Source organism: Marmota marmota, unplaced genomic scaffold (assembly GCF_001458135.2).
Source record: "Marmota marmota marmota unplaced genomic scaffold, marMar, whole genome shotgun sequence".
NCBI classification, from domain to species: Eukaryota; Metazoa; Chordata; class Mammalia; order Rodentia; family Sciuridae; genus Marmota; species Marmota marmota.
This window is the reverse complement of record NW_026000108.1, coordinates 41269310-41296349: the sequence shown is the minus strand read 5'-3', so window position 1 is coordinate 41296349 and position 27040 is coordinate 41269310. Positions and strand designations below refer to the sequence as shown.

The following is a 27040-nucleotide window of genomic DNA, read 5'->3' as shown; positions in this document are numbered from 1 at the left end:
CTTCTATATTTTTTGGCATAGTACTAATCCTTATTTTATACAATAAATTTTACTTACATTTAAAAATGGACTATCTCCCACTAGACTAAGATTCTATAAGAACATTGATTTTTCTTTTCCATGTTTCTGGGGATTAGACCCAGAGGCTATAGACTGAAAACAGGGGCTTTACCACCGAGCTCCCCCAATCTCTGAAGGCACTGATTTTTGCCTGACTTATTGGCTGCTATATCCCCTGTCCCAACAATGATTTGCACATAATAGATGTTCAATAAATATTTGTTGAAGGAATGAATGTGTGAATTAGTAGAAAACTTAGGACTCTTGATAGTTGATTCCTGAAGCTGAGTCTATGGCCTCTTGTCATTTGTCAATCCAACTTGCCATTGGTAGGAGGCTCTGAATCTGTCTGTGAGGAGTTGATGTAAGTTTGAGGAACCTTTTGTTTTCTTAGAAGCAGCCTCATGGTGTGACATTTCCCATCAATACCTTCCTGGAATTAATTTTTCAGGGGACAGAGGGACTTGGACTGGCTTTGGCCCAATAGTCAGAGTTGCTCGGAGGAAAGGGTGGAGGTGACGGAGTGCAGCGATGACTTCTTCTGTAAGACACTCACAATTCCAAAAGTGATCGGAAATGATACTGGGGCCTACAAGTGCTTCTACCGGGACACTGACGTGGCCTCTGTCATCTATGTCTATGTTCAAGGTGAGTGGTGGAACAGAATTCATTTCCCACGTTAATTTTCCAGTTATAAAACACAATAGGCACAAAGAAGAATTGAGTCCAACAAAAGGCTTGCTCCAAAGGCTGATTGCCAAGCGGAATCTACAAAATTCTTCTCTCCTGGGGCTTCCTTTGAGAAATGACTCACTGGTTGGGTCTGGAGCTTGGGCCACGTTTCGTTGCTTTTGCCCAATTAGTTCAGCTCTGATCTCTCTTCCTATGGTAAATCTGTGCTCCCCATTGTCTGTGGAGGCTCATAAAAAGCCTTCTGGTGTTTGAGGGAAAAAAGCTGAAATCTTTGAAATCAAGAAAGATTGGAGAGTGAATTATAGCAAGGTTTCTGTGGTGAGATAGGTTATCTACAGCAGTGTAGGAGATTGTCACAAGAATGTATGGGAAAACAACCAAGGGCTCTGGAGTATTTTTGTACATAGGAGCTTTATTTTTCTGACTTTCACTTTATAAAAAAATAAGTCACACAGTTATGTGCAAACAGACTCTACCTCAAACAGTCCTATGAGGACAGCATTTATTTTTCTTTTCTTTTCTTTCTTTCTTTCTTTTTTTTTTTTTTTTTGTTGCTTGTGTGATTTGACAGAGTTTCGCTTTGGGACTGATACCAGGGACTCACCTTAGCATCCTTATAAAGTAAAATCCAACCTTGCATGTATTTAATATTTGAACACAAATTATGCTTTCTTTTATATTGTGAAAATCTGATACAATCTTAATTTTCTTGCATCCTAACTAATGAGATACCTATAATACTGTGTCATTTTGAAGAATGTAAGGGTTGCATCATATTTTGTTTGGCTATGCAAAGTATTTATCTCTTTAGTGAAGGATAGATTTTAAAAGACATTTTATTTATTTGTGTATATGCAACTTTACATCCCAGGGGATTTGAGGCAGATGAACATGACTTTAAACTTTTTCCCAGAAGTGACTTTTACAGGACAGGAATTTCTTAGCTTTGGGAAACACCCTTGCATATCTTCACTTACATCTCCGTGGGGCAGTGTGATCAGTGCCATGGAAGAGTGGAGGCCACATCAGAACAACCTAGGTCACTCCTGCATTGCACAATGTTTGAGAATGATTTTTGCTCAGGGTAAACACAGTCCAAGATAGTGCCTTCCTCCTCCCCTCTGCAGGATTTGAAAGAGGCAGGGCTCAGATCTTGGAGCATTTCTGGCTCCTTTTGATCTGGCAGTCTTGGGAGATGAGGCTCTCTCAGAAGATTGTAAGGATTTCCTGCTTTCGGCCTGTCTGGAAATACTACAAGATGAGCCTCTCCCATTATATCTCGTTATTTCCTTCTCCCCAAGTCAGGAAACCTGGAGACATGTGAAGATGCATTTCATGAGTTACAGTAAATATTTTATTTTGAAAGGATGGGTGGTTGTTTGGGTTTCTTTTGTTTACTTCCTATTTTTCGATTACTGAAAATAGAATTGATTTACTGAATAGCTTTAGTTTTATGTCAAAGTATTAATTTAGCTTCCAAAAGTTTCCTCTATAAGCAAGTTATGTAATATTTCTCAACATGTGGATGAAGCGTAGATGGTATTGAACAGCACCGATCTCGGCACTATTTGTATATTACTTGCCTTTGGGTATACCAGTACATTTTGCTTCCTGTCTAAACTTAATGTTCTAAGTTGAGCTATCCAAGATTTTGGTCATGAAGCTTAACAATGGGAAAGAATACATTGACTTTAGTATTCCCTAGGGACAGGTCTTTTATGTGCCCCATGGTCCCCCACCTTACTTCCTTAGTCTTTGACCCCATTCCCTCCAGCAATGGATGGAGCCAGGAAGTAGGCCCCGGCCTCCTAAGATAATGGCTGTGGCATGTGGTGGGCTAGATTGGCTGCTTTTCTGTGTTTTCCAGCTGGGAAGGAAATCAAACTTCTGCTGTTACAGAGAATAAGCTGCTTTTCTCCCCTTTGGTTCAATTAACACTTTCTTCACCTCTGAAAATGCTCAGTCAGATATGTTGGGCATAACAAGATGAAATGTTATCTTTGAGTTTTCAAGCATCATCTTTCTCTCTAGGGAATGGAGTAGGTGGTCTGTAGAGCATTAATATCATATGAATAATGTCTGAGAGACATTAAAATCTTTTTGTTTTTTTTCCTCAGTCTTTGACATTGTGGCTTTTCAACTGTTTGTTATTGGAGATATCAATATCTTGCTGAATCTCAAACCAAATGCAGTAACTATTCAGCATTATTTTATAGAGACTTTTACCTCTAATCTTCACAGTCTTTCAATGTCATATAAAGTATTTCCTTGTATAAAAATCCCTAGTTACTTTCTGTTAACTTAAAGATTTTAAGTGGTTTTCATGGCATTTACATTATTTGCCTAAAGACAGAAGGTGAATTTTTCTTGGTATCAGTAAAATGTGTACGTAAAGTGTGTAGATTTAACTTTAAAATTTAAACTAAATATGCTTCTTCATTTCGAAAAAAAAAAAGTCAAATGTCAAAATAGAGAGCCTTCAAAATATACTCTACTTGTTGATGTTCCTTGTGAAAAGAATCAGTCTCATTGTCAGAGCTTTCAAATTTTTCATACATGCACTCTTGCACACAAACATGCGCGCACGCGCGCGCGCACACACACACACACACACACACACCTCCTGGAGTATATCTTTGGAGCCAGATATCTCTCAGCAGATTAACCTGTGGACAGCATTACCAGTGTGAAGTGTCATTTCCAATCATTCTCTTATTTGGTTGGAATTTATGAATCTGAAAAGTTTATGAATTTTTCTTCTAGGAACTCACTGATGGAATTACGGTTTCTTTTTTTCCTAGATTACAGATCACCATTTATTGCTTCTGTTAGTGACCAGCATGGAGTTGTGTACATTACTGAAAACAAAAACAAAACTGTGGTGATTCCCTGTCGGGGGTCCATTTCAAATCTCAACGTGTCTCTTTGTGCAGTAAGTTTTGTCTTTTCCAGTCATCTCTTAGGTTTTCATGATTTCAAACTAATATTAAGATGGGTAACCCATTTCCAATATCCCACCCACAAAGAATTTTAAACAGTTTAAAGAATTTAGGAAGAGCCAAAATGACAATGAATAAAAAAAATCAACTTGCATTTTAAAAAAATAAGATGAATTTAGTGATCACAGTCCACGGCTTTCACTTTTGGATTGTATTGGATTAAATATTTAATATATTTTTTTTATTACCCAGAGGTATCCAGAAAAGAGGTTTGTTCCTGATGGCAACAGAATTTCCTGGGACAGCACGAAAGGCTTCACTATTCCCAGTTACATGATCAGCTATGCTGGCATGGTGTTCTGTGAAGCAAAAATTAATGACGAGACTTACCAGTCTATTATGTACATAGTTGTGGTTGTAGGTAAGAGGACATTTCCTTCCCATATTATTAATGTTGGACAATAAAGGGTGGTTTTTGCAAGAAGGTTCTGGAGATTAAGGTTTTACAGGGTGAAGGACAAGGGATATTAGGAAATATATTAAATATTAGGAAATATATTAACTCAGGATATGGTGCTGGGTGATTCACTACAACTACCCTTTCCTATCCTATATACCCATGTGCAATTGAGTTTTTCTCCTTTTTTATCAACACCAAGAATGAAAAATTATGTTATTTCAGAGCATATTTTATGAGAAAACTCAATATTCGTGGCATTGTTTGGCATCAATTCTTTTAATTGTGCCTGTTTTATGGAAAGTCCAACAGTTTACTAAAGCTGACCCCATTGGCCTAGACTTTTCTATCCACTGGGTTATAACATCTTTGAGATCCTTCAAGGTAGTGCTTTGTAAAATCTCCATATGCCAAGAGTTACCAAGTATATATTAGTGAGACCCGTAGGGGAAAATGATATCACACATTTTGTATCACTTTCAAATAAATTTGGGCCAACTTAGAGGTTTCTTTTCCCTCTCACTTTCTGTGTTTTTAATTTGCTTGCTCTAGGGTACAAGATTTATGATGTGGTTCTGAGCCCCCCTCATGAAGTGGAGCTCTCTGTTGGAGAGAAGCTTGTCTTAAATTGTACAGCAAGAACTGAGCTAAATGTGGGGCTTGATTTCAACTGGGAATACCCTTCTTTGAAGGTAACACTAACAATTCAAAGCCAGACCTCTAAATACTTTGATAATAAGCCCTGACAAATTCTCCTTAAGAGATAGGACCCTTTCTGGCCAGATGCAAGAGAGCCTTAACACCCACCCACACCCCCCCCCACACACACACAGTCTCTCTTACACACACACACACACACACACACACACACTTTAAGTGCATTGCAGAACACAGCAAACCACAGAAAAGATGCAGTACTAAGAATTCTGTTCCACTCTGCTGTCATCAGACTGAATATTCATTTTCACTAGGCGATTGCATGAGTCTCCCTTTAAGGCCACTTCTCCTTAAACAGTGGTCACATTCGCCTGTGTTTTTTGCAGTTCACATGCACCTCCTTTTCACCAGGTGGGTTTTTACATCCTAATTCCATTGCTTCCATTTACATCTCCTGAATCCCAATGAATTTGCTGTCTACAAGATGTCAAAAGCCCCTGTTAGTAACATTAAATAGTTCAGCTTGATTTCCTTCCTCTAGAAGCTGTTGGTTAATGTTATGCTGGGCTTTGGAAGTTTAGAAAACTTTTTTTTTTTTTTTTAGCATCAGCATAAGAAACTTATAAACCGGGACCTTAAAACCCAGTCTATGCCTGTGATGAAGAAATTTTTGAGCACCTTGACCATAGATGCTGTCACCCGGAGTGACCATGGGTTGTACACCTGTGCAGCGTCCAGTGGGCTGATGACCAAGAAGAATAGCACTTTTGTAAGAGTCCATGGTAAGTTGTGATCTCCTTTGGGAATTAAGCTATACCTAGAACAGTGAGGTAACTGAAATATATTTAGGTCACCTAAAGATTTCTGTTTTGTTCTTTCAGAAAACACTTTTGAGCTCTTGCCAGGGAGGTTCTATGACCTAGAGGTCAAGAGCATAGTTTTGGGAGTGAGGGACTTGGCTTCAAATCCCAATTTTAAAATATGATGAACTAATATTTTAAGTGCTCTCTAAACATTGCTTGTTACAGTTAATTGTAATTACAATTATTACTACAGTAAGCACAGCATTAGTATCTAAGGTAGTTTTTAAATTTTTCACTTTGCTATAAAGCTGAGAGGCCTGCTTGAGTAACAATGAGCTTTGAAATTGGGGCAACTCAGATTCAATGATTTACTGTGGGGCTCTGGGCAGAGATACCACGTGGCTCTGCTTTTCCTTTCAAATCACCTTGATTTTTCACTTATTCTTTTTCATTCATGTAAATTTCTCAGTTTAAATAATTCACATGACTCTCTATTTACAAGCTTTGGAAAGGATTTCAGATTTCATATATGGAAATGCATCAGAGAGAGAGACAGGCTCTGGCTTCTGTTTTTACAGGATTACTCTGTAACTTATAAGGAATACTAAGCAAGTAAGTAAGGGCAGAAGAAGGGAGTCCAGGCAGGGCTCACTGCAATAATGAGTTGAGAAAGGGTGGATGACTTGGACATGGGTAGTGGAGGCGAGGGCAGGGAGAAGTTTTCTGATTCTGCCTGTGTTTGAAGGTCGAGTCAACAGGACCTGCTAATGGATTCTCTGGCTGGGGAAAAAGAATGGAAGGTGGCTTGAGCTTTAGCTTGTGCAGCTGAGGAGAAGGTGAAGTCATCACTGAGACAGGGAAGATTGAGGAGGGAGTTTGGGGAAACAGGTTGGGTATGATCATTCAGAGATGCCAGTTAAACATCTAACTGGAGATATTTATTATGTAAACCTAGAACCCAAGAGAAGTCCAGACAGGAGAGAGAAATTTAGGATTATGCAACTGGTACTTTGAACCTCTAGATAAAGGAGTAGGTCTGAGGACTGAGTCCTGGGGCACATCGACACAGAGAGGGCCTGTGGAGGTTGTCATGGAGCAGAGGACCAGAAGCACCCACAGGGCCCTGGGCTTGGAGAAGCCACACAGAGAAGTGACTATTTTGTGATACTGGGAGTGCACTGGAGGGGAAGGAAAGTGAGTGTAGAGGCTGGAGGAAAACTGGCGCGTGCAGAGAGACTCTGAACTGCAGCACTTGGACCCCAAAGGTCTTTCACTTTTCACTTGAAAAACTAAACCAAATGCTCATTTATAGTAACTTGACATTTATGACAACAATTGTTTTCATTTTCTTCTAGCAAAACCCTTTGTTGCTTTTGATAGTGGCATGGAATCTTTGGTGGAAGCCACAGTGGGAGACCCTGTCAGAATCCCTGTGAAGTACCTCGGTTACCCAACCCCTGAAATCAAATGGTAACTATGGGAAGTAAGGACAAAGCGTATTCCACATGAGTGCACGCCCTCTGAATGCACTAATTTCTGGAATTTCTTCCCCTCCCACAGGTATAAAAATGGAAGACTCCTTGAATCCAATCACACAATCAAAGTGGGGCATGTTCTGACCATTATGGAAGTGAGTGAAAAAGACACAGGGAATTACACTGTCATCCTTACCAATCCCATTTCAAAGGAGAAGCAGAGCCACGTGGTATCTCTGGTGGTGAATGGTGAGTCCATTCAGTTTTCCCCTCTGCCCAAGATTTATCAGAGGATGGCTGTGTCTTTCTAAACTGCCAACCCACTGCTCCTTGCTCACTCTTCATGACTGGGCCACTGCATCAAACTGAGGGAGCTGAGATGAGACATAGGCCAGGGTAATCTGGCCATGCTTCCTTAAGAAACCATAGACCCGAGCTATTTGGTGGTCAAATGCAAGGTTAAAGTAAATGATGCAATTGGTGGTCCAATTCTGTGACGGAAGAATGCCCACAGGGCCAGTTTGCTCCTGTCTTAGGGAATTGCTCACGTGGTCTGTAGATGGGGAAGACTCTTGAGTTTGGTGTCATGCATCTGTGACGAATGGACAGATCCCACTCAGAAGGCTTTTGCTGGGTCACACTGATGGCTTGCCTGGAGTCCAGGATCTGCCTCTGAGTCTGTAAAGGAAAGATAGTAAGCATTTGATTTAGGAGGATTTAAATGTTTTTTTTTTCCTCACACTGAAAGATATTAATTATTTTGGAGATGGGGAGAAAGGTACTGCCGTAGTCAAGTGAGTATGGGGTGGGGTATGAAGGTGATCTGAAAGAGTTTCCTTATTGCCGGACTTCTCAGGACCTTTACCAGGCTAATGAACATTGCCATTCTCCAGGAGGAAAGACAGAGTATTCAAGATGTAATAAATATATCTGAACAGAGCACTTCTTCTCCCTGAGTAAATCCGTTAATGTTTCACTCCAAACATAGTTAGTGAAATGTTTCTCCCTTGTAATTCTTTGTGTTCCTTCCCTACTGACATGCCACATGAAAACTTTAAGATATCCTCATGACGTTAAGGCACTTCCCCACGTGTCCTGATACTCCTCTGTATGTCTGCTGAACTTGGCTTTCTTTCTTTGTTCAGGGAGTATTTCACAGATAATAGGTTCTAGAAAGTTGTTTAGCATCCTCCTGGGTATGGGAGATTGGGGAAGGGAGAGAAACTGGAAAGCTGATAAGAAGGACCTGAGAAGGAAATGATCAAGCCAAAAAAAAAAAAAAATTAACAGCAAATAACCTCATATTATCAATTTATGAAGTCACTAGACACTTGATCAACCCCAGCCTTTACCCTGCTATATGAAATAAAGGCAAAAAAGAAGGCAGGTTTTGAAAGTAGAGAGGAAGCAGTGAATCTTTATAGCATGCAGCCTTGTGGCCATCAGGCTTGGTTTCCATTCTCTTTCTCTCTCAGACAGGATTTAGGTGGACTGTGATAATAAGGTCACAGTTTTGCATTCATGACTTTGGAACTAAAAAAGAATGAAAAAAAAAAAGAAGGGAAGGAGGAGGGAAAAAGTAAAGGAAGGAAGGAGGAAGGGAGGGAGGGAGGGAGAGGGAGAAAGGGAGAGCAGGATGCAATCTAAGGATTTACAACTTCCTTTCTAATGTGGTGGTTTATCAGTGTTTGGTTTCAGAAGTGAGAGTGTCTGGGTTTGTGCTGGGTTTGGCCGCCTATTTGAATGGGTGACCTTGGGCAAGTCCTTGAACTTTTCCATTTTCTTTTCCTCAGATGTAAAGTGGGGGACAGTAACAGTGGTTGTGAGGATTAAGTGGATTAAACAGTGTAATGCACGCGCAACAATGCTTGGAACATAATCAACATGTTTACTATGTTATTCTCTTTTCTTTCTGTAGCCTTGCTCTGATCTTGTGAGATTGGGAAGACAGGGAAAACTACCTCTGAAATGCAGATGAGACAAACCAAGGGGTGTGAATCTTGCCTAAAGCAGCGTCTTAGTTTTCATTACTACTGGTTTATTGTTATTAGTATGAGTACCACCAGAACTCAAAACTTCTGTTTTCAAATTTAGATGTTCTTTCAAAAAGAAAGTGTAGGCAAAATCCAATGCTTTAAAAAAAACTAGCTTCAATATTGAGCTGAAATTCTTTACTTTTATTCCCCAGAGGTGATTGACAGTTAAAAATTGTTTTTCCTATCTCCAGTCCCACCCCAAATTGGTGAGAAGTCCCTGATCTCTCCCGTGGATTCCTACCGGTATGGCTCCACACAAACCCTGACGTGTACCGTCTATGCTGTTCCTCCCCCTTGTCACATCCACTGGTATTGGCAGCTGGAGAGAGAGTGCTCCTACAAGCCCAGGTGAGTAGGGCCACATGCTCTATTTCCTGCCAGTTTGCCTTTCTTATAGCCAAGCTATGCCATGACTCCATTCTGCATGGAGGAAACTGTCCCTAAGCAGGCTCCTCTAATGGAACTTGGAATCTCCTTTCATCCTTTTTGTGTTAAGTTTTAGCAGATATTTTGGCTTAGGGCATCCCAACATGTGATTAGCTAGTTCTCTTTTCTTGGTCCTCATATGCACTTCTCCAAAAGCAGTTATTTGCTCCATTTGCTAATTGCCAATCTTTGGCTTTTCTTCTTCTGCCAGTCCATGGGAGACCACCACTGAACTCCCTCTTATCAGAGAGAAGGTCCATCTCTCAGAGGAAGTGCTGATGGATGGGAGGCAGCGATAAACCTAGCTCAGCCCTCAGAGCCTCAGGTCTAGCTTATCAAGTCCCAACACAAATCCAGACATCCTTAAGGAAAAAAAAAAAAAAAAAAAAAAAAACCAACAACAACCAACCCACCACCACCCCAAGAAGTCCACTTCCTGTTGTTGTTTTTGAAATGGCCACTACTAGTTTCTTCCTCTGCTGCTGGCCATTTCCTACACAAAGGCCATGGTCCCAGCAAGAAATGACTTTAAGAAGCCCAATGGCTTCTAAGTTTCCTTACCTTCCTTTGAACTAAATTAGCCTGAATTGTCTTGTCGATCCAATTTATGAATGGAGGTTTGTTCCCAGAATAGCTCTTCCCTCCTGTATCCTGAATGAATCTACCTAAGACCTTTTCCTTCAGTGCTGAGGCCTATTTTTAATTGGCGCCAAGTCTTGTAAAGTGGTAGGCTGCATGGAAAGTTATTTCTAAGAACACAGTCACCAAAGTCTGACCCTTTTCCTTACTATTTATTCAAATAAGGAGGTTAAATCATAATGTATCTGATATTTTTTTTTGTAGCCAATCTGCCTTAATGACAAACCAATATACTTGTAAAGAATGGAGAAATGTGGAAGACTTCCAGGGTGGAAATAGAATTGAAGTCAACAAAAAACAATATGCCCTCATCGAAGGAAAAAACAAAGTGAGTTTGAAGTTCTTTAACTTGAAAATCTCCTTATCTCTCTTTATTGGAAGGATGGTATGATAATATATGAGGCATATTGGAGATTAATAATCCAATAGGTAGATGGATAATAGCATATTAAGTCAGTTTCAAAATACCATTGACTTTTGGTGCTGCCATTAGCTAACTAATAACTTACCAGAAAAAAAAAATGAAATATGAATGCTGTTTAATTTATGCACCTATTGTGAAGTGATTTCAATTTTATAGATATGAGAATGAGAAAATGTGTATATTAATGATGTGTTATATTAAAACACATCATTAACCTAATGATTTTCAAACACTTTTGTGTAAAATGTGAGTTACACATCTGCATAATTATAATTGCTTCCATTTGAGGGTGGTCAGTGTGGTAGTGTGAATGGAGTGGGCAGGTCGTAGCAATTATGTGGACTGCTGAATTTTAGTCTGAATGCATGTGCACAAACACAGCCTGCATTGTTTATGGCCTGGGAATTGTTTTCTCCACAGACTGTAAGTACTCTTGTCATCCAAGCTGCGAATGTGTCAGCTCTGTACAAATGTGAAGCCGTCAACAAAGCCGGCAGAGGAGAGAGGATTATCTCCTTCCACGTGACCAGTGAGTACTCCTCTCTGGAGGGTGGGCTGGATCACTCACCACTCACAAGTGGCTATTAGGTTTGAAAATTCTCTTGTCCTTGCCATTCATGTGAGAGGTGTGTGTTGTGGGGAGAAGGCTTGGTGGGATCTAGAATTGGTGCTTTTGTTCACAAAGGAAAACTCAGGTTTTGTGAAGTCAGGGCTATGTGAAGTCAGTTTGTACACCTTCACTGGAGAGAAGAGTTTCATGTATGCTTCAGACCACAAGCTGTGTGCCATATGTAGGTCACCTCTCATGCTCATCAGAGTCTAACACAATGCATGGTTTACTAAGGTTCAATAAATATTGGTAGGTTTGCTGTGAACAATTGCTGGGGTTGGGGTTTCTGGAAGCCATAGGAATGACATGGGAACAGTACTGTCCAATGCTTCTGATTTTTGCCTGTGTCTCCTAGGTTTAGGAATAAACCTTAGCTGACTGTACTGGATAAAATATTTTGGTCTGGGCTAATTAGTTGTGATAAATGTAGCTTTATTGTCATTGAGTGTTGTGTGTTAATAAGCAACTAACTTTCAGAATTCCATGATATATGATTGGATAGTCTGCTTTAGGTTTTTCTTTTTTAATCTTAAAAGCTGTATTTAGAGCTCAAAGTGGAAATGTGATATATATCTGGGGAATTAATTTGCATTTCCAGATAATAAATGTTGGCACCTGAGTTGTCCAGTTTGGTTGTCTCTCTGTAGTAAATCTTCTGAGACTGCTAGAACTTAACTTCACTTGGCACTTTATCATGGTTTGAAGGCAGTAAGAAGAGGGTAGAATACTGTACCAAGTGAAGCCACCATCCTCTAACTATGGGCTTTATATTTCAGAGGGTCTTGAAATTACTTCGCAACCTGCCAGCCAGCCCACTGAGCAGGAAAGCATGTCTCTGTGGTGCACTGCAGACAGAACCACATTTGAGAATCTCACGTGGTACAAGCTCCGCCCACAGGCTATCCCCACAGGAGAGCTGCTCACACCTATTTGCAAGAACTTGGATGCTCTTTGGAAACTGAATGCCACCGTGTTCTCTAATAGCACAAATGATGTTTTGACCCTGGAGTTCCAGAATGTGTCCTTGCAGGACCAAGGAGACTATGTCTGCTCTGCTCAAGACAGGAAGACCAAGAAGAGACAATGTGTGGTCAGGCAACTCACAGTCCTAGGTAAGAGGCAGCTCTGGATCATTGTCCCAAGTCAGCAGGAATGGCATAAAAATAGTGCTTTCAGGTGCTGTGTGAAGATAATTGTCCTCTAGAAGCTTGTGAAGTAGACTGGTACACACCGAGTCACTGAAAGACCTCAAGGCAGAACAAAGCTAGTAATGAGGAAGGGATATATTAAAAAGAGAAGATAACATAGCTCTTTGTAGCCTTATGATGGGGGAACTCACTAGGGTCTGCGAGGGATTCGCTTGAACCAGGGAACTCTCTGCTTTATTCTTGGGCATTCACTTATTTGAATCAACACATTTGTTGATTCAACACTATGAGCCAAGAAAATGCTAGAAGTTGGTTCTGATGGCCAAGATGGACAGGATGAGAATGTCAGCAACCATGTTCAGTCATAGCACAGTGAGCTCTCTCCATGTACAAGAAGATAGGGATTGGTCCCTGTTTTGCATGCTGCTGGAGCTCTAGTCACAGAATACAGTGGCATATACTAGCTGCTCACTGAGATACCTGCTCTGTGGATACTGATGACAGTTTGAGTTTAGACCTAGTAGAGTCCAGGAGGGGCTTTCTGTTCACTGTCAGTACCTCTGAGGCATCTCATATGGTCCTTGAGGACAGCTCAAGGTCAATAAGATGATACTTTTGGTGACCAGAAAGCTTTGTAAATTTCTAGCTGGAGCTGCTCTGTACAGCTTATTTAATCTTGTGCTTTACCTGAAAGTTGGGCAGCCATAGCTCTGTTGTTGGGGAAATCAGGTGAATTTGGAGAGTTTCTCTGTGCCATTTCTATTTTCTCCTCCTTTTAGTGCCCGTTTCCAGTGCTTAGAATGAATGTGTTCTCTCTCTCTTACTGTTAGGAAAGGGAACTGCACAGGTAAACTTAACTATATGAAAGTTTTAAAGGAATCGTATCTTGCTCGGGGATTTGGTATATTTTTTTTAGGAGGCATCTTCAGATAGACAGTCATATTTGATTTGCTGGTTTAAAAACTCAGGTGATAGAAGAAAAGATATTTAGGGGTCAGATCATCCCCATAGCCCTTGAAATCATGCTACACATATGACCACACATTTTCTGTTGACATTGGTGGCTGGACTGGTTTCAAGTTAATGAAAGAATTCAGAAAGAGATGTGAGGGAGGTTCCTGGAATTGCCTAGGAAATATGAGCTCACAGTTAGTGGGTTTGCTTCTTTAAGGATGTCCAAGTCACTGTCCTGAAATCTATTCTTAGAAATAGATTGGAGTCCTGTACATTTGCTCCCATGTACTGCACTGAGATAATCTCATTTTCTTAAGTATTGGAGTGGATTCTTCCAGCATGATTCCTTTTGATGTTCATTTGGTTTGGACAAGACAGTTCCATAGCACATGGACAATTTAAAGGGAAAGGGTTAATCTAATTTTTTACACTAGAAAAGTTTTTCTATCCTAGAAGAATAGTCAATCAAAGGGTAAACAAATTCAAATTAAACACCAGAAATAAATCAAAATGACAGATAATGAAAATCCTTTCTCAATAAATAACATTGAATGTGAATGGCCTATACTCATCAATGAAAAGACATAGACTAGCAGATTGGATTAAAAAACAAGATACCGAACAATATGCTTTTGTTGTATATTTAAACAAAAAACAATCATGTGCTTTAAATCCCTGACTTTCCTCAGGATATTGTTCTTTTAGTTTGTGTTTTAATGGAGATAGCATTTGACTTTTAGGTTTACTAGGTTCTGTTATTAGTTCATCTATTTACTTAGTTATAAAGACTAGAACAAGTTGTTTGAACCACTGAACTATAGTTATTTCACCTAAAAATAAGGGTACTGAACCTGACATATTCAATCATAAAATGGATAGTATAAATAAATATAGTTTAGTTTATACTATAGTTATAAACTACATATAGTTTATATATAGTTACAAATAGTATAAGCAAATTATGTAAAAATTATTGGACAGATATTAGGCATTTGTTGTGGAATTACACCGAAGTCTGGTAACTTCCAAGAGAAAACAATGGTGGCCTTCTAGGGTATCATCAGCTAGAACTTTTGTGAGAGGGGAGTTTTGCATGGGGAAATCTAAAAAGTTGCCCCCATGTGATCTCCAGAAAGAATTGCTAAGGCGAATGTTCAAAGACATGCCGTGATCTGTCCGAACTGAACTGATTTTATTTGGCTTTACTCAGTGAACAGCAAGGCTGTCATCAACTTCTGTGTATTTTCAGTTTTAGTATCAATCAACAGGTTGCTCTTTAGCCGTTCATTGATACTCAAACCATTCCAAAAGTTATGACTACAGGTTCTCTGGTTTTATTTTTATGTGCACAGAGCGCATGGCACCCATGATCGTAGGAAACCTAGAGAATCAGACGACGAGTATCGGTGAAACCATTGAAGTGGCCTGCACAGCGTCTGGGAACCCCCCTCCACAGATAATGTGGTTTAAAGACAACGAGACCCTAGTAGAAGACTCAGGTGAACAGAACCTGTGTATCTCTTTGGTTATAGAATTTTCCAGGAATGTTGCTTAACACCCATATTATTTCTTGATTTAAGTTAGACAGAAAAGCAGTGTTAGTGTCCCTGGGCTGGCTCACTTCATAGACATGGAAGCAGAGTCCTGGGAGCCTTGCCAAATTCTCCTGGAAGCCTCATGGGAGATGAGCTGGCACTGGGTCCCGTGGGACTCTTCAGAGTTAGAGAATAGCCCAAGATGAAGGGCAGCATGTGTATTTAAAAAAATTTTACTGAGCAACTCCATAGATCACATCATTAAAAATAAGAACTCTTTCCATCCTCTCTTAGGCATTGTGTTGAAAGACCGGAACCGGAACCTAACTATCCGCAGAGTGAGGAAGGAGGACGAAGGCCTCTACACCTGCCAGGCCTGCAATGTCCTTGGGTGTGCCAAAGGGGAGATGTTTTTCATAATAGAAGGTCAGTGTGAAGTCATGGGTTCATCACCTGGTTTTTAAAGATTTGCTTGTGTGTGTTACTCTCATAAACTTTGGGTGGAATTACTAGTGGTTGATTGTCAGTGTTCTTTGTACAAGCTGAGTGTCTCTTATTCAAAATGCTTGGATTTTTCAGTCTGGAATATTTGCATATATATGTGTGCATGTATATATGTGTATGTGTGTGTGTGTATATATATATATATATATATATATATATATATATATATATATATATATTATATGTATACACACATATAAATATATGTAAAACAGATAATCTTGGATGAGACCCAAAACTAAACTCAAGATTCATTTCTATTTCATGTCAATCTCATATACATAAGTTGAAGGCAATCTTATATGATCTATATTTAGTGTGCCTGTGTTTTGAATAAGACCCATCAGATGAGGCTGGGTGTGGAATTTTCCTCTCTTGGTATCATGTCAATGTTCAAAAACTTTCATATTTTGGACTTTTGGGTTAAGGATGTTCAACCTGTGCTTTGTAAATTTGCATCAATAAGCATATATTCTTTTAACAGAAAACATAATGCTTTTTTGAATTCTTCTTGTATCACATTTCTTATCCTTGCAATTCCCGTTGTGGAAAAAGTCTTAGCCAGGCAGGGTTGATTCATGGAAGTGATACTTCTGCATTTATATGGAAAAATGTTAGAAATTGCTGTCTAATCCTGAAGATCATTGCTGTCCACTAAGTTGCAAGGGTGCAGAGTTTTCGTTGGTCTAAGGATAATCAAGATGCACTTGCAAACAATAGACCTTTGCTTTTCTGAAATGGAAAATGTTGGGTTCTTAAGTAAATATGGATGGAAACCTGGGAGTGAGGTGAAATCCGGCATTTTCTCAGTTAGGAAAAGTAATTTGTGACAGAATACTTTTTCGTAAACAGTGTATTCTTGTGTCTTTTTTGGAACCCACCAGGGGAACACGAAACCGTACTGTGTACGGGATGAAGTAATGGTGTAGGACAGCAGGATGATTACAGGAGAGAGACTAAGGGGTTTCTATGAACTCATCCTAACTTGTCTCTTGGTCCCTTTAACCTGTCAGATCCAAGCACTACATCTAGACATATGGACATATTTTTGAATCTGTAGGTTTATTACTGTTTCATAAACTGCACTTGCAAGTAAACATCTCAAAGGATGTGGTGGTTTTGTTGCTCTCAAAGGAATTCAAGTTCTAGGGTGAATCCTAGGGTGGCCTTGCTGTGCTCTGCCTCCCTCTATCAGCTATCTGCAGCTGGTTACAGATACCTACGAGGGAACAATGGCACTGAGATCACAGGAGCTTCTTACCTGCAGAGAATGCCAAGAAAAGGAGAGGTAGATGTTCAGTACTCCTGCTAGGTTCCCAGATGTTGACAGAAATACTGATAGTACACATCTACAGGCAGCCGAAATCTTTGAAGTCTCTGCTTTCTCCATACAGATGGATCTTAAATCTTTGTACGTAAATGTGGAACCACTTCCTTAGGACCACTGGAGAAGCAAAGCCTACTTCCAGACACTTGGGACTCGTGTCCCTTGAACTCTTATTTTGCCAACTAATAATTACTTGTGGACCTTTCCCACAGCTTGCAGCCTAATTTGAGCCACACCACTCTTGGATGGGAGACCCCAAGTGATAATTGCTTCCTTATCACTTCTTCACTAATCACTCGTAGTCAAGGGCCTCCTTCTGCATTTCATTTCTCCCAATTGGAACTACACCCTGGAGTCCGGAGCATCGGCAGCTTTCCTGTCCACATTGAGCTTTTCCTTTTCTCTTTCCTTTCACAAGTGGTTTTAAACTCCTCTTCCTAGGTGGCACACAATGTGCTCATCTCAGTGCTCTCTTTTCCTCACTCAAGGTCCCCCTGTGCAGGGGGCAGGGGAGTGTAATGGTCAGCTCATGTTGGACCAACCTGGTTTAACTGCTGACTGGCCCTCTGTCTACTGCCTGTGTACTTCCAATCGAGTAGCTTAACCTCTCTGATCTTTTCTTTTTTCTTCTGAAAACTGCAGGTTGTTGAGAGAATTAAGTGGGGCAATATTTTTAAAGTGCAGAGTAGGTGCATGGTCACAAGTAGCCCTCTGTTTAAACTTCACTTATTTCCAAATGTGGTTTCTTAAACAGTCTATTTTCAAACTTCATACACATCAAAACATTGACTTTCAGCACGAAACCAGACTTTATTATCCCCCAATGGATGTACTTGCCTTCCCTGTAGAATGTCATCGGTTTTCTTTCCTTCGAATAATACTTTCTCCAACCATATTCTATGTGTGTCTTTTAAGACATTTGTATGTCTATCCTTAATTACTTTAGAATTTTATCGCCGGAAGTTTTCATGAGCAATGTTTTTTAAGCTTTAAATTTTCCATTGAATGCTCTAGACTCCATGCAACTTCAGGGTGCGTGGTTATTTCTCTCTAGGATTCTTCAGAATGGATAGGCTTGAGATCTTGTCTTTTCCTACTGAACCTTGTCACCAGCTGTTGACACTCATTCAATTGTGTCTCCCAGGTGCCCAGGAAAAGACCAACTTGGAAGTCATTATTTTAGTAGGCACTGCGGTGATTGCCATGTTCTTCTGGCTACTTCTTGTCATCGTTCTGCGGACCGTTAAGCGGGTAACAAAATAATTTCCCTTCTGTCCCATGCATGTTGGTTTTCATGATTAATGAAAGCTGACTGGGGTTCTTTGAGTTGTTTCTTCCCATTGTTATTGGCTCAATGGGCACATTTTCATTTCAATACAATAACATTCTTGCCCATTTTCTTTGGCTAGACCATTGGGCATTAATTGATAGAAGCCACTAGAGGAGAGTTGGGACTGTCTAGCGTAATTAAGATTTGAAAACTTAATTCTGCCCTCATTTGGGGAGAGGAGGGGACACTGGCAGCAGTATGATAATAGGACGACTCTGAAACTCCAAGAGTTTTATTGGAAAATGAGACATCAGGAATGAGGCTCCTATTAAACAACAATAATAAGTACACAAAACAACAGGGTGTGTGTGTGTGACTGGGAGGGTTGATGCTTTCCAGGCCAATGGAGGGGAACTGAAGACGGGCTACTTGTCCATTGTCATGGATCCAGATGAGCTGCCCCTGGACGAGCACTGTGAACGCCTGCCTTATGATGCCAGCAAATGGGAGTTCCCTAGGGACCGGCTCAAGTTAGGTGCGATTTCCGTTGCTATCAGTTTGATATTGGGTTTACCAAGCCATCTTGTCCTCCCTTGGGATGAAGACAAACCTAGGCTATTTAGATGTCATCTAGTTCAGAAATATTAATTAAACCTCTTGATTTTGGATAATCATCCCTTTAGCCTCATAGAGGTAGAGTCCCTTTAAAATCACCCAAAGCAGGACCTTTGGAGAGTAGTAGTCGTTAAATGACTAACTAAGCCAGGACAAGGGAGTGAACTGGATTGTCCGTGTTAACCTGGGCTGTCTGATCACACTGTCTAGTTGGAATCTTTGCATGTGGCTTTGGTGCTATGATAATCCAAGCCCATTTTGTCATTGTCATTGCTGTTGTTTTTAGGTAAACCTCTTGGCCGTGGTGCCTTTGGCCAAGTGATTGAGGCTGATGCCTTTGGAATTGACAAGACAGCAACGTGTAAGACTGTGGCCGTCAAAATGTTGAAAGGTAAAAGCAAAATCATATGGTGATGTATCTGTGGCATCCTGTTGTTATATGATGTAAGGCTTGTATCAGTTGCTCTGTGCTTATGTGGGCCAACTGGCAAGCATGAAGCCAGTCTCTTTAACACCTTTGTGCAAGTTGGAATAAGTTCCCTCCTTTGTAACCTCATGCCAGAGTGCATGACTAGCAAGCAAATTTGGGGATGGAGTCACCCACCGTGCCTGAAGCTCTTATACAGGGCTCAGCTGGTACAATTATTCGGGTGATTCTGGGTCATGAGGAAAAAAATCTGTTTATATTAAAAATGTTTAATACATCGTGGTGTAAGATAATTACAGACCCTCTAGAAACAGGGGAAGGAAATTTGATATCAGTAAAAATAGTGAAATGCAAAAACAACATGTTCTCTAGAATTGGAAAATATGTAAAAGAACTTCACACATAAAACATAATTTGCAAAGTAAAAATGGTTATGCAAAGGAATAAAGGATTATGGGTTATTCTTTTAAAATTAAAAGCTTCGTAAGGAATTGTTCATCCTAATAGTAATGAATCTCGTCTGCCATTTTGATTTGGGGAGGTGATGCTCATGAAGTTTTTATGCTTCAACTGTGATGTGCTTTCATTGATGATGATCGTGCTACTGACCCTCTGCCAGAAGGGGCCCTCTCTCTCCTTATGCCTTTCCTCTACTGGTGAGAGAGGTATGTAATTTTTGAGATGGCTCACCAGGCCCTGAAATGCAGACCATGCCTGTGAATTAGAGGGACATGCAGCTGTCCATCCAGGATCAAATGCATAGTATTAGCTCCATCAGCTTCATGTGCGAACTGGCCTTACTAGCTGGCCCTTGTTAAGTGGCTTGTTGGCACACGGGAATAATGAATGCATGGCAGCAAAATGACCAGGCCTTAAGAACCTCAGTAATCCTGGAACATCAAAATCCAGTTTTGTACAGTTAGAGAATCTGAGCACGATTCTGTGGCAGACAGTTTCTCTGCTTCACGATACCAAACATTCTGGGCTCACTTAAAGTAAGAAATTGATTTTGAATTAGGAAATAGAATATACACTTGATTTTTCAGAAAATGTGCCTGATCTCTAAATTAGGTTACGGTTATATTACCCATAGTGGATAAGTTGCACAATTGCATGTACTGGGGAGGGAGCATCAGTTATCCCGATGTATTACCCACAAGGATGATTTTCCTCTTTATCCTGAATTTGTAGAAGGAGCAACACACAGTGAACACAGAGCCCTTATGTCTGAACTCAAGATCCTCATTCATATTGGCCACCATCTCAATGTGGTCAACCTTCTAGGTGCCTGCACCAAGCCAGGAGGTAAGTACCTGTGGATGGTTCTGGATGGCCGATTTTGACTCATGCTTCTCTGCTAGTATTTGAGGGAAATGATCACTACCCACGGCCCTTATTTCCTTAATTTAGAGTACTTTGCAGATTCCTGGATATACTTAACATTTCACAGAAATTTAATTAGCATAGTAATTAAAATATTCTAAAGTTTTAGAATTTTGTGAATTAAGGAATGTCACAACACTATGATACAGTTTGCTACTTGTGTAAAAGGTGTTCAGATAAGAAAACTAAACTCCTCCCAAAAGGAGACACCTTGGTGCTTACATTGAAAAGGAAAAAGGTTTTCTTCAGAAATTTTGGTTAATCTCCATGCAGTAGCTTTTCAGGAAAAGAAAAGCTATAGCATAAAAGGGTCGAGACCAGCTGATTTCTGTGATTCTGTCTCAAAGAAAGGTTGTATGAAGCCTTCTTCTTTGGGGCTTCTCTATGTAGTATTTGTATTTGTTTCTTAGGGAGAAACAAATGGGAATGGGTCTTTCTTGACACACTGTGCCATTTGCAGGCCCTCTCATGGTGATTGTGGAATTCTGCAAGTTTGGGAACCTGTCAACCTACTTACGAGGCAAGAGAAGTGAATTTGTTCCCTACAAGGTATGTTGTTTCCTAACTCAATTTTGCCATGTAGTCAAAGGGAGGGAAAATCAAAGTGGTACAGATCAGGTTTTTAGCTGAAATTCTGTGAAGAGCTTGTGAGCAAACTTCTCACGTGCCCTCTTGCTTGTTGTAACTTCCGCTCTCGCCTTCTGGGGGTACATGTGCTTTATTTTTGTGACTTGAATCTCCTGACCCATTACAGAGGGTGCCAGAGTTGGGGAGAAGACAGTTTTGATTAAGGAAAGGGAAGGGCGGAAGGAAAACATCTCTAGATTCTACTCTCCCCTCACCATATTGGCCCTGTGAAGTTCATGTCCCCTCTGTCTAAGGCCTACCAGGGTTGGACATGTGTGAGTGCAACCTGAAAGAGGAACTTATCTCTTTGAGCTAAAGTGGGAGCTTGGTTTTATGGAAGAAACCCTATTATATACAAGTTGTGCCCCACATTTCAGTCCAGCAATGGCATAATCCTGATGTCGTTCTTGTCTGCTTTTATAGAGTTTCAGTTGTTCCTACAGTTTAAGACATCTTAAGGACCCATTTCATCTCCCAAGAATTTGTTTTGTTCATTTGTTCCTTTTTAGACCAAAGGGGCACGATTCCGTCAAGGAAAAGACTATGTTGGGGAAATCTCTGTGGATTTGAAGCGTCGCTTGGACAGCATCACCAGTAGCCAGAGCTCAGCCAGCTCTGGGTTTGTTGAGGAGAGATCCCTCAGTGACGTGGAGGGAGAAGAAGGTACCTGCCTTTGCTAGCTGCATGCCGGATTCCTGCTTTCACAGGAACACACGAGGTGGCAGGCGTTACCAGGACCGTGGTCATGGCAAGGGGTTCATATTGGAAAGAGATCTGAATTCCTAGGCAGCTTCTATTCAGTCTTCCCAAATTTGAAGTGTGAAAGCCCTAAATAAATACTAGGCTAGGTAGAGTGGCTGAACAGGGCCATGCTGAGAAATCTGGGTGGCCCAAGTTAGCACCTGCTAACAATCAGACCAATATGGTTAAAATACTGGATCAGCCTTTTTTTGGCAGGAACGCTCAGTGGGGAGAGGTAAGGGGCTCCCTGGGGCCTAAGTGGCCTCCCCATTGCTCTAAACCATCAGCCCCACGTTGCACACTTCATCAGCAACATGGAAGCCTTTGAGTCCATCCACCCTATGCAGCCTTCTCCAAGACAGTTTAGGAGCCAACTCTCGTTTCTGCTCTGCTCCAAGTGGCTTTTCACATCTTGTCCCAGCCCTACTTCCTCAATGGAGTCTTGTCTTTATTTAGTTATGTTCCCAGTGATATTTTAGTGCTCTTTGTGGGTGGAGCTCTGGCCTCAGACTAACCACCCAGACTTTAGTCAGCTCCAGGACTTGCTTTACTTCCCAAGTCTTCCTCTAGCTTCTCCTCAGAAGGAGCAGAGACAGCTCCATGGATGGAGACATCGGGTCCTTTTAAGGTGTGAGTTTAGAAGAACCCAATCATGAAACAGTGGAAGAGATTCGTTTCCATTTTCCTTGACATAAGTCTACAGGTAGAACTTAAATCTAACTTGTTCCTCTTAAGAGGCTGAGGAGGCAATGTGAGGTCAGGCCTTGGGTTAGAAGAGAGTGGGGAGGTTGTCTAGACCTCATCTAACCAAGTGGAACCATCTCTTCCCTGCTCCCTCTCTCTCACAAAATGGAGGCCAATGAGCTGGAAACCCAAGGGGATTAAGGTCGGGTGTTGGGGTAGAAAGGGTGTTGGCCTCAAATTTTGCCTCCATTTTGGAAAATGAAGTGGTCTCACTAATCGTCCTTGAAGAGCCCCTTAAGTATAAAAGCCATTGAGGGCCTGGCACGGTGGCTCATGCCTGTAATCCCAGTTGCTCAGGAGCCTGAGGCAGGAGAATTGCGAATTTAAAGCCAGCCTCACCAACATCGAGGCACTAAGCAACTCAGTGAGACCCTGCCTCTAAATAAAATACAAAATAGGGCTGGGGATGTGGCTTGGTACCCTTGAGTTCAATCCCCGGTACCAAAAAAAAAAAAAAAAAAAATTCATTGAGGAAAAGGTTACAGCCTTTTTAATACTTACGAGGTTATTATTACAACTCAGTTTGTGTTTACTCTGGTATTTAGGTCCAGGAAAGAGGTCATAAGTCTTATCTTATCTGACCAAAGTTAGCAGATCATTTTTGAAACCCCCATGAATGTCACAGGGTTTATTTGTATCCCTTGCACTGAAGTAAATCCTACCAATTTAGGTAAATTCATCTTTCTGTCATGTTCCTGTTATCTCTCATTCATATCCTTGGAGGAAAAAACATCCTCACGGGGGAGATTTAGTGTATTGAAAGCACTTTTTCAGTGTGAAAGTGAGAGAAGTAAGTTTGTTTTTGGTATTTTTAATTATCCATTGTAGATTATAGTTTGACCTTTGGTCTTTGTCCCAGGACAAAGCCTGGAAAGAAAAAAAAAATGATTTGATGACCCTGAATATTGTTGTTTTATTTTTAGAGTTTTTGATATGAAACTATTGTTTATCCCTCTGGGTAGATGAAAAAAGCAATTGCTTAAAACAGCAAATTTGGAAAGGTCTTATTTTTGCTCCCTGTTCTCTAGGCCAATTTTACCTCCATTCTACTTCCTGTATTTACTAGTTCAATTTGACTAAAATGGAAAAACCAGTATTTCTCCTAAGGGTATGATGAAGGTTAATAATACTGGGATTCAGCAAATTGACAGAAGATAGAAGGATTTTCTCTGTGCTTCTCTTTTCTGAAATTTACCTCCCAAGTCTTAAAAAAAGATCATTACTCTAGCAGATTTAGAAACAAAATGTACCAACCCATGAGACTCCTCACCTCTGTCCTTCTGCCTTTTCTGGCAGCTTCAGAAGATCTGTACAAGGACTTCCTGACCTTGGAGCATCTCATCTGCTATAGCTTCCAAGTGGCTAAGGGCATGGAGTTCTTGGCATCACGGAAGGTAAGATAGATCTGGGGGAGGAGACCTCTCTCTTCAGATCACAGGTATGGACATAAGGTGTCTAGAGCCAGTCATTATGTCTGTTTGGGGCAGAAATTCCTGCATTACTTGTAGGATTCATGAAAAAGCTCTGCTGGAGAGGCTCTGTGTCTGCTAATAGGGGGTGGTTAGGAATTTTATGAAATTCATTCATATAGTAAGTACTTACTGAGCATCTACTAAGTGCCAGACAGTCTTCTAAGCACCAACCAGCAAAGTGCTTCATAGAGTTTCCTTTCTAGTGGAAGCAACCAACCATAGCAATATACGTAAGTCACGTCCAGAGCAGGTTAGATAGGAGTGTTTGTTGTAGGGGGAAGTAAGCAGGAAAGCCCACAGTATATACAGGAGAGGTATGTTTGTGTGTGTTTCTATGTGTTTGTACTTTGATTTTAAACAAGGTGGAAGAGGAGGGCTTTCCTAAGTACGTGATATTTGAGCAACGACCTAGGAGAGGTGAGGAGCTGGGCCTTGCAGATAGCTTGGTGTAAGGCAGTCTGCATTTGGTTTATTTTACATTCATCACCATCCACCAAGAAGTATTTGTTAGTAATATAATTAGAAACCAGGAAGGACAGGCTTCAGATGAAAGCGATTAAAAGAGCTAAAATTAGAAAAGTAGGGCAAACAAAGGCTGAGGTGGGGACGTGACAAGTTACAAATATTCCAAAGGTTGTAAACACCACGGAGAGGAGAGGGAGGGGGAAGCCACCACCAACACTGCAGAGGGTAAGATGCCTAGCTTTGCATTAAACAGGAAATTTTTTTAAAAAAATTCAAATTAATGTTCAGTAAAAGCTGTCTGTTGACAAAACGTATGGGCTCTGCCCTTACCAGGGAAGGAAAGGCTTAAGTGTTTTGTTTTCCAGTGAAACCCCTAACCCATTTTCTCCCCTGACATTTAAGGCCCATCACAGTTTCTAAAGCCTCCACATCTCAGCTGTCTCTGGAGTCTTCTCTCCCAATGGCAAGGGAGAAAACCAGAGCCTTTCAGGGTTTTCCCCGAGAGAAAGGCCTTCTGCCCTTCTTGTGTATTATGATTTATTATTATTATTATTTGAGGCTGAAGCTCACCATGTAGTCAGGCTTCCTTTTGGCAACTAGGAAGGAAATGGGGTTGGAAGGTATGGGAATGGGAGTCCTTTGACTTTTCTTGGATCTACCAGATGGTTTCTTGAGTATTACCTGGCTGCTGGGTTTTAAAAGGGAATTTCTTCATGTATACATGGCATATTTTCTTTATCCATTCATTTATTGAAGGGAACCTAGCTTGGTTCCATGGCTTGGCTATTTTGAATTGAGCTGCTATAAACATTGATATGGCTGCATCACTGTAGTATGCTGATTTTAAGTCCTTTGGGTATATGCTGAGGAGTGGGATAGCTGGGTCAATTGGTGGCTCCATCCCAAGTTTTCTGAGGAATCTCCATACTGCTTTCCAGAGTGGTCCCACCAATTTGCAGGAGAATATCATGCTAAGTGAAATAAGGCAGTCCCCCCAAAACCAAAGGCTGAATGTTCTCTCTAATACGTGACAACAAGGAAGGGCAGGGAGGGGAAAAATAGAAGTTCACTGGATTAGACAAAGTGGAATGAAGGTAAGGGAGGGGGATGGGAATAAGAAAGACAGTAGAATGACTAGGACATCACTTTCCCATGTTCATCCGTGAATATACGACCAGTGGAACTCCACATCATGTACAATCACAAGAATGGGATCCTAATTAGAATAAGTTATACTCCACTTAATAAATGGTGTAATATGTCCAAATATACTCTATTGTCATGTATATCTAAAAAAACAAAGAAAAACAAAAAATGGAAGTTCTTTGGTTGGAAGGAGAGTAGGAAGTACTGTGTTTGTAGTACTGGTGCTTCATCATGCTAGACAAGGTGCTGCTGAATGCACCTGGTTCTGGGAGCAGTCCAGGTGCAGGATGGCAGGGTAAGCAATGGCCTGGCCCCTGTGACCGTGCTGCATTGACTTCAGCCTCTCATCCAGGCTTTTCATTCATTTCTCATGTCCTCTAAGACTCTTAATCCCTCACGACTTTATCCTGTAATCTTAGATGAGAATTATGATAATAATTATGAGAACTGCTTAGTTGAAGGAAGTTAGATGAAGTTAGCAGATAGAAAAGGAAAATCAATAAGCAGAAAAAAATAGATTTTATTAGAAGCCAAGATGAGTTCATCCTGCTTTTCGGTGCACTAGAGAATCACCTTGACTTATAATAGGCTGAATTTGCTGTAATAGTTTTTTTGGGGGAGGGTTCTGGGGGATTGAACTCAGGGGTACTTAACCACTGAACACATACCCAGCCCTTTTTTTGTATTTTATTGAGAGACAGGGTCTCACTGAGTTGCTCAGAGTCTTGCTAAATTGTGGAGGCTGGCTTTGAACTTGCAATCCTCCTGCCTCAGCCTCCCTAGCTGCTATGTAATCGACTCTTATGGTAAAACCTAACACTTTGGAAACAGGATGAGCCCCTCTGAGAACTGCCTGTCTCAGCCAGTCCAACTTCAGTCCAGGTCAAATAGGGAAATCAACAGAGAGCACCAAACCAACAGAGGCCCTTGTTTTGGACTTCCGTGCATTCATTCAAAATAAATCCATTCAGGGACCTCCTTAGAATAGTACATTTTTAACCATACATGGCACCGGCAAAAGGGATGTGTGGATGTGACCAGAAACACATTCTTTAATGGCTAGAGAAGTCTATTTATGACCCCATCATTACACTACAACTAAATTATTCAGCTCCGAAGGCTGGGCTCTTTATGGAATAAACAGATGTGCGTCTCAGCGAAGCTCACAGACTGCTTTCCTGAAGTGTTGATAAAAGATCCTAGCCCAGTCCTTGTTAATCAGTTGCTTCTCTGGTGTGGGATTGTCGTTGAAGCATGAGGTCACAACAGATGTAGAAGAGAAGGTCAGCTGTGCAGAGACCTAATATATATATAAAATTCTCTTTTCAGTGTATTCACAGGGACCTGGCAGCACGAAATATCCTCTTGTCAGAGAAGAACGTGGTTAAAATCTGTGACTTTGGCTTGGCCCGGGATATTTACAAAGACCCAGATTATGTCCGAAAAGGAGATGTAAGTTCCAA

At 40.8% G+C, this 27040-nt stretch overlaps 1 protein-coding gene across 5 annotated transcripts in view; it reads left to right on the top strand.

The window, feature by feature from the left end:
- Nucleotides 1–27040, top strand: part of Kdr (kinase insert domain receptor) — a 44628-nt gene that overhangs the window by 5662 nt on the left and 11926 nt on the right. For all 5 annotated transcript variants that reach the window (XM_048784494.1, XM_015482120.2, XM_048784493.1 and 2 more), the window contains exons 3-23: nt 512–708; nt 3555–3685; nt 3945–4113; nt 4702–4841; nt 5411–5588; nt 6965–7079; nt 7170–7333; nt 9312–9468; nt 10390–10513; nt 11030–11138; nt 11996–12331; nt 14674–14820; nt 15151–15282; nt 17832–17938; nt 18357–18492; nt 18859–18963; nt 20191–20304; nt 20843–20931; nt 21519–21672; nt 23791–23888; nt 26907–27029. In XM_048784494.1, the coding sequence (XP_048640451.1) occupies nt 512–708; nt 3555–3685; nt 3945–4113; nt 4702–4841; nt 5411–5588; nt 6965–7079; nt 7170–7333; nt 9312–9468; nt 10390–10513; nt 11030–11138; nt 11996–12331; nt 14674–14820; nt 15151–15282; nt 17832–17938; nt 18357–18492; nt 18859–18963; nt 20191–20304; nt 20843–20931; nt 21519–21672; nt 23791–23888; nt 26907–27029 (3025 nt within the window). The remainder of the gene's footprint in view (nt 1–511; nt 709–3554; nt 3686–3944; nt 4114–4701; nt 4842–5410; nt 5589–6964; nt 7080–7169; nt 7334–9311; nt 9469–10389; nt 10514–11029; nt 11139–11995; nt 12332–14673; nt 14821–15150; nt 15283–17831; nt 17939–18356; nt 18493–18858; nt 18964–20190; nt 20305–20842; nt 20932–21518; nt 21673–23790; nt 23889–26906; nt 27030–27040) is intronic.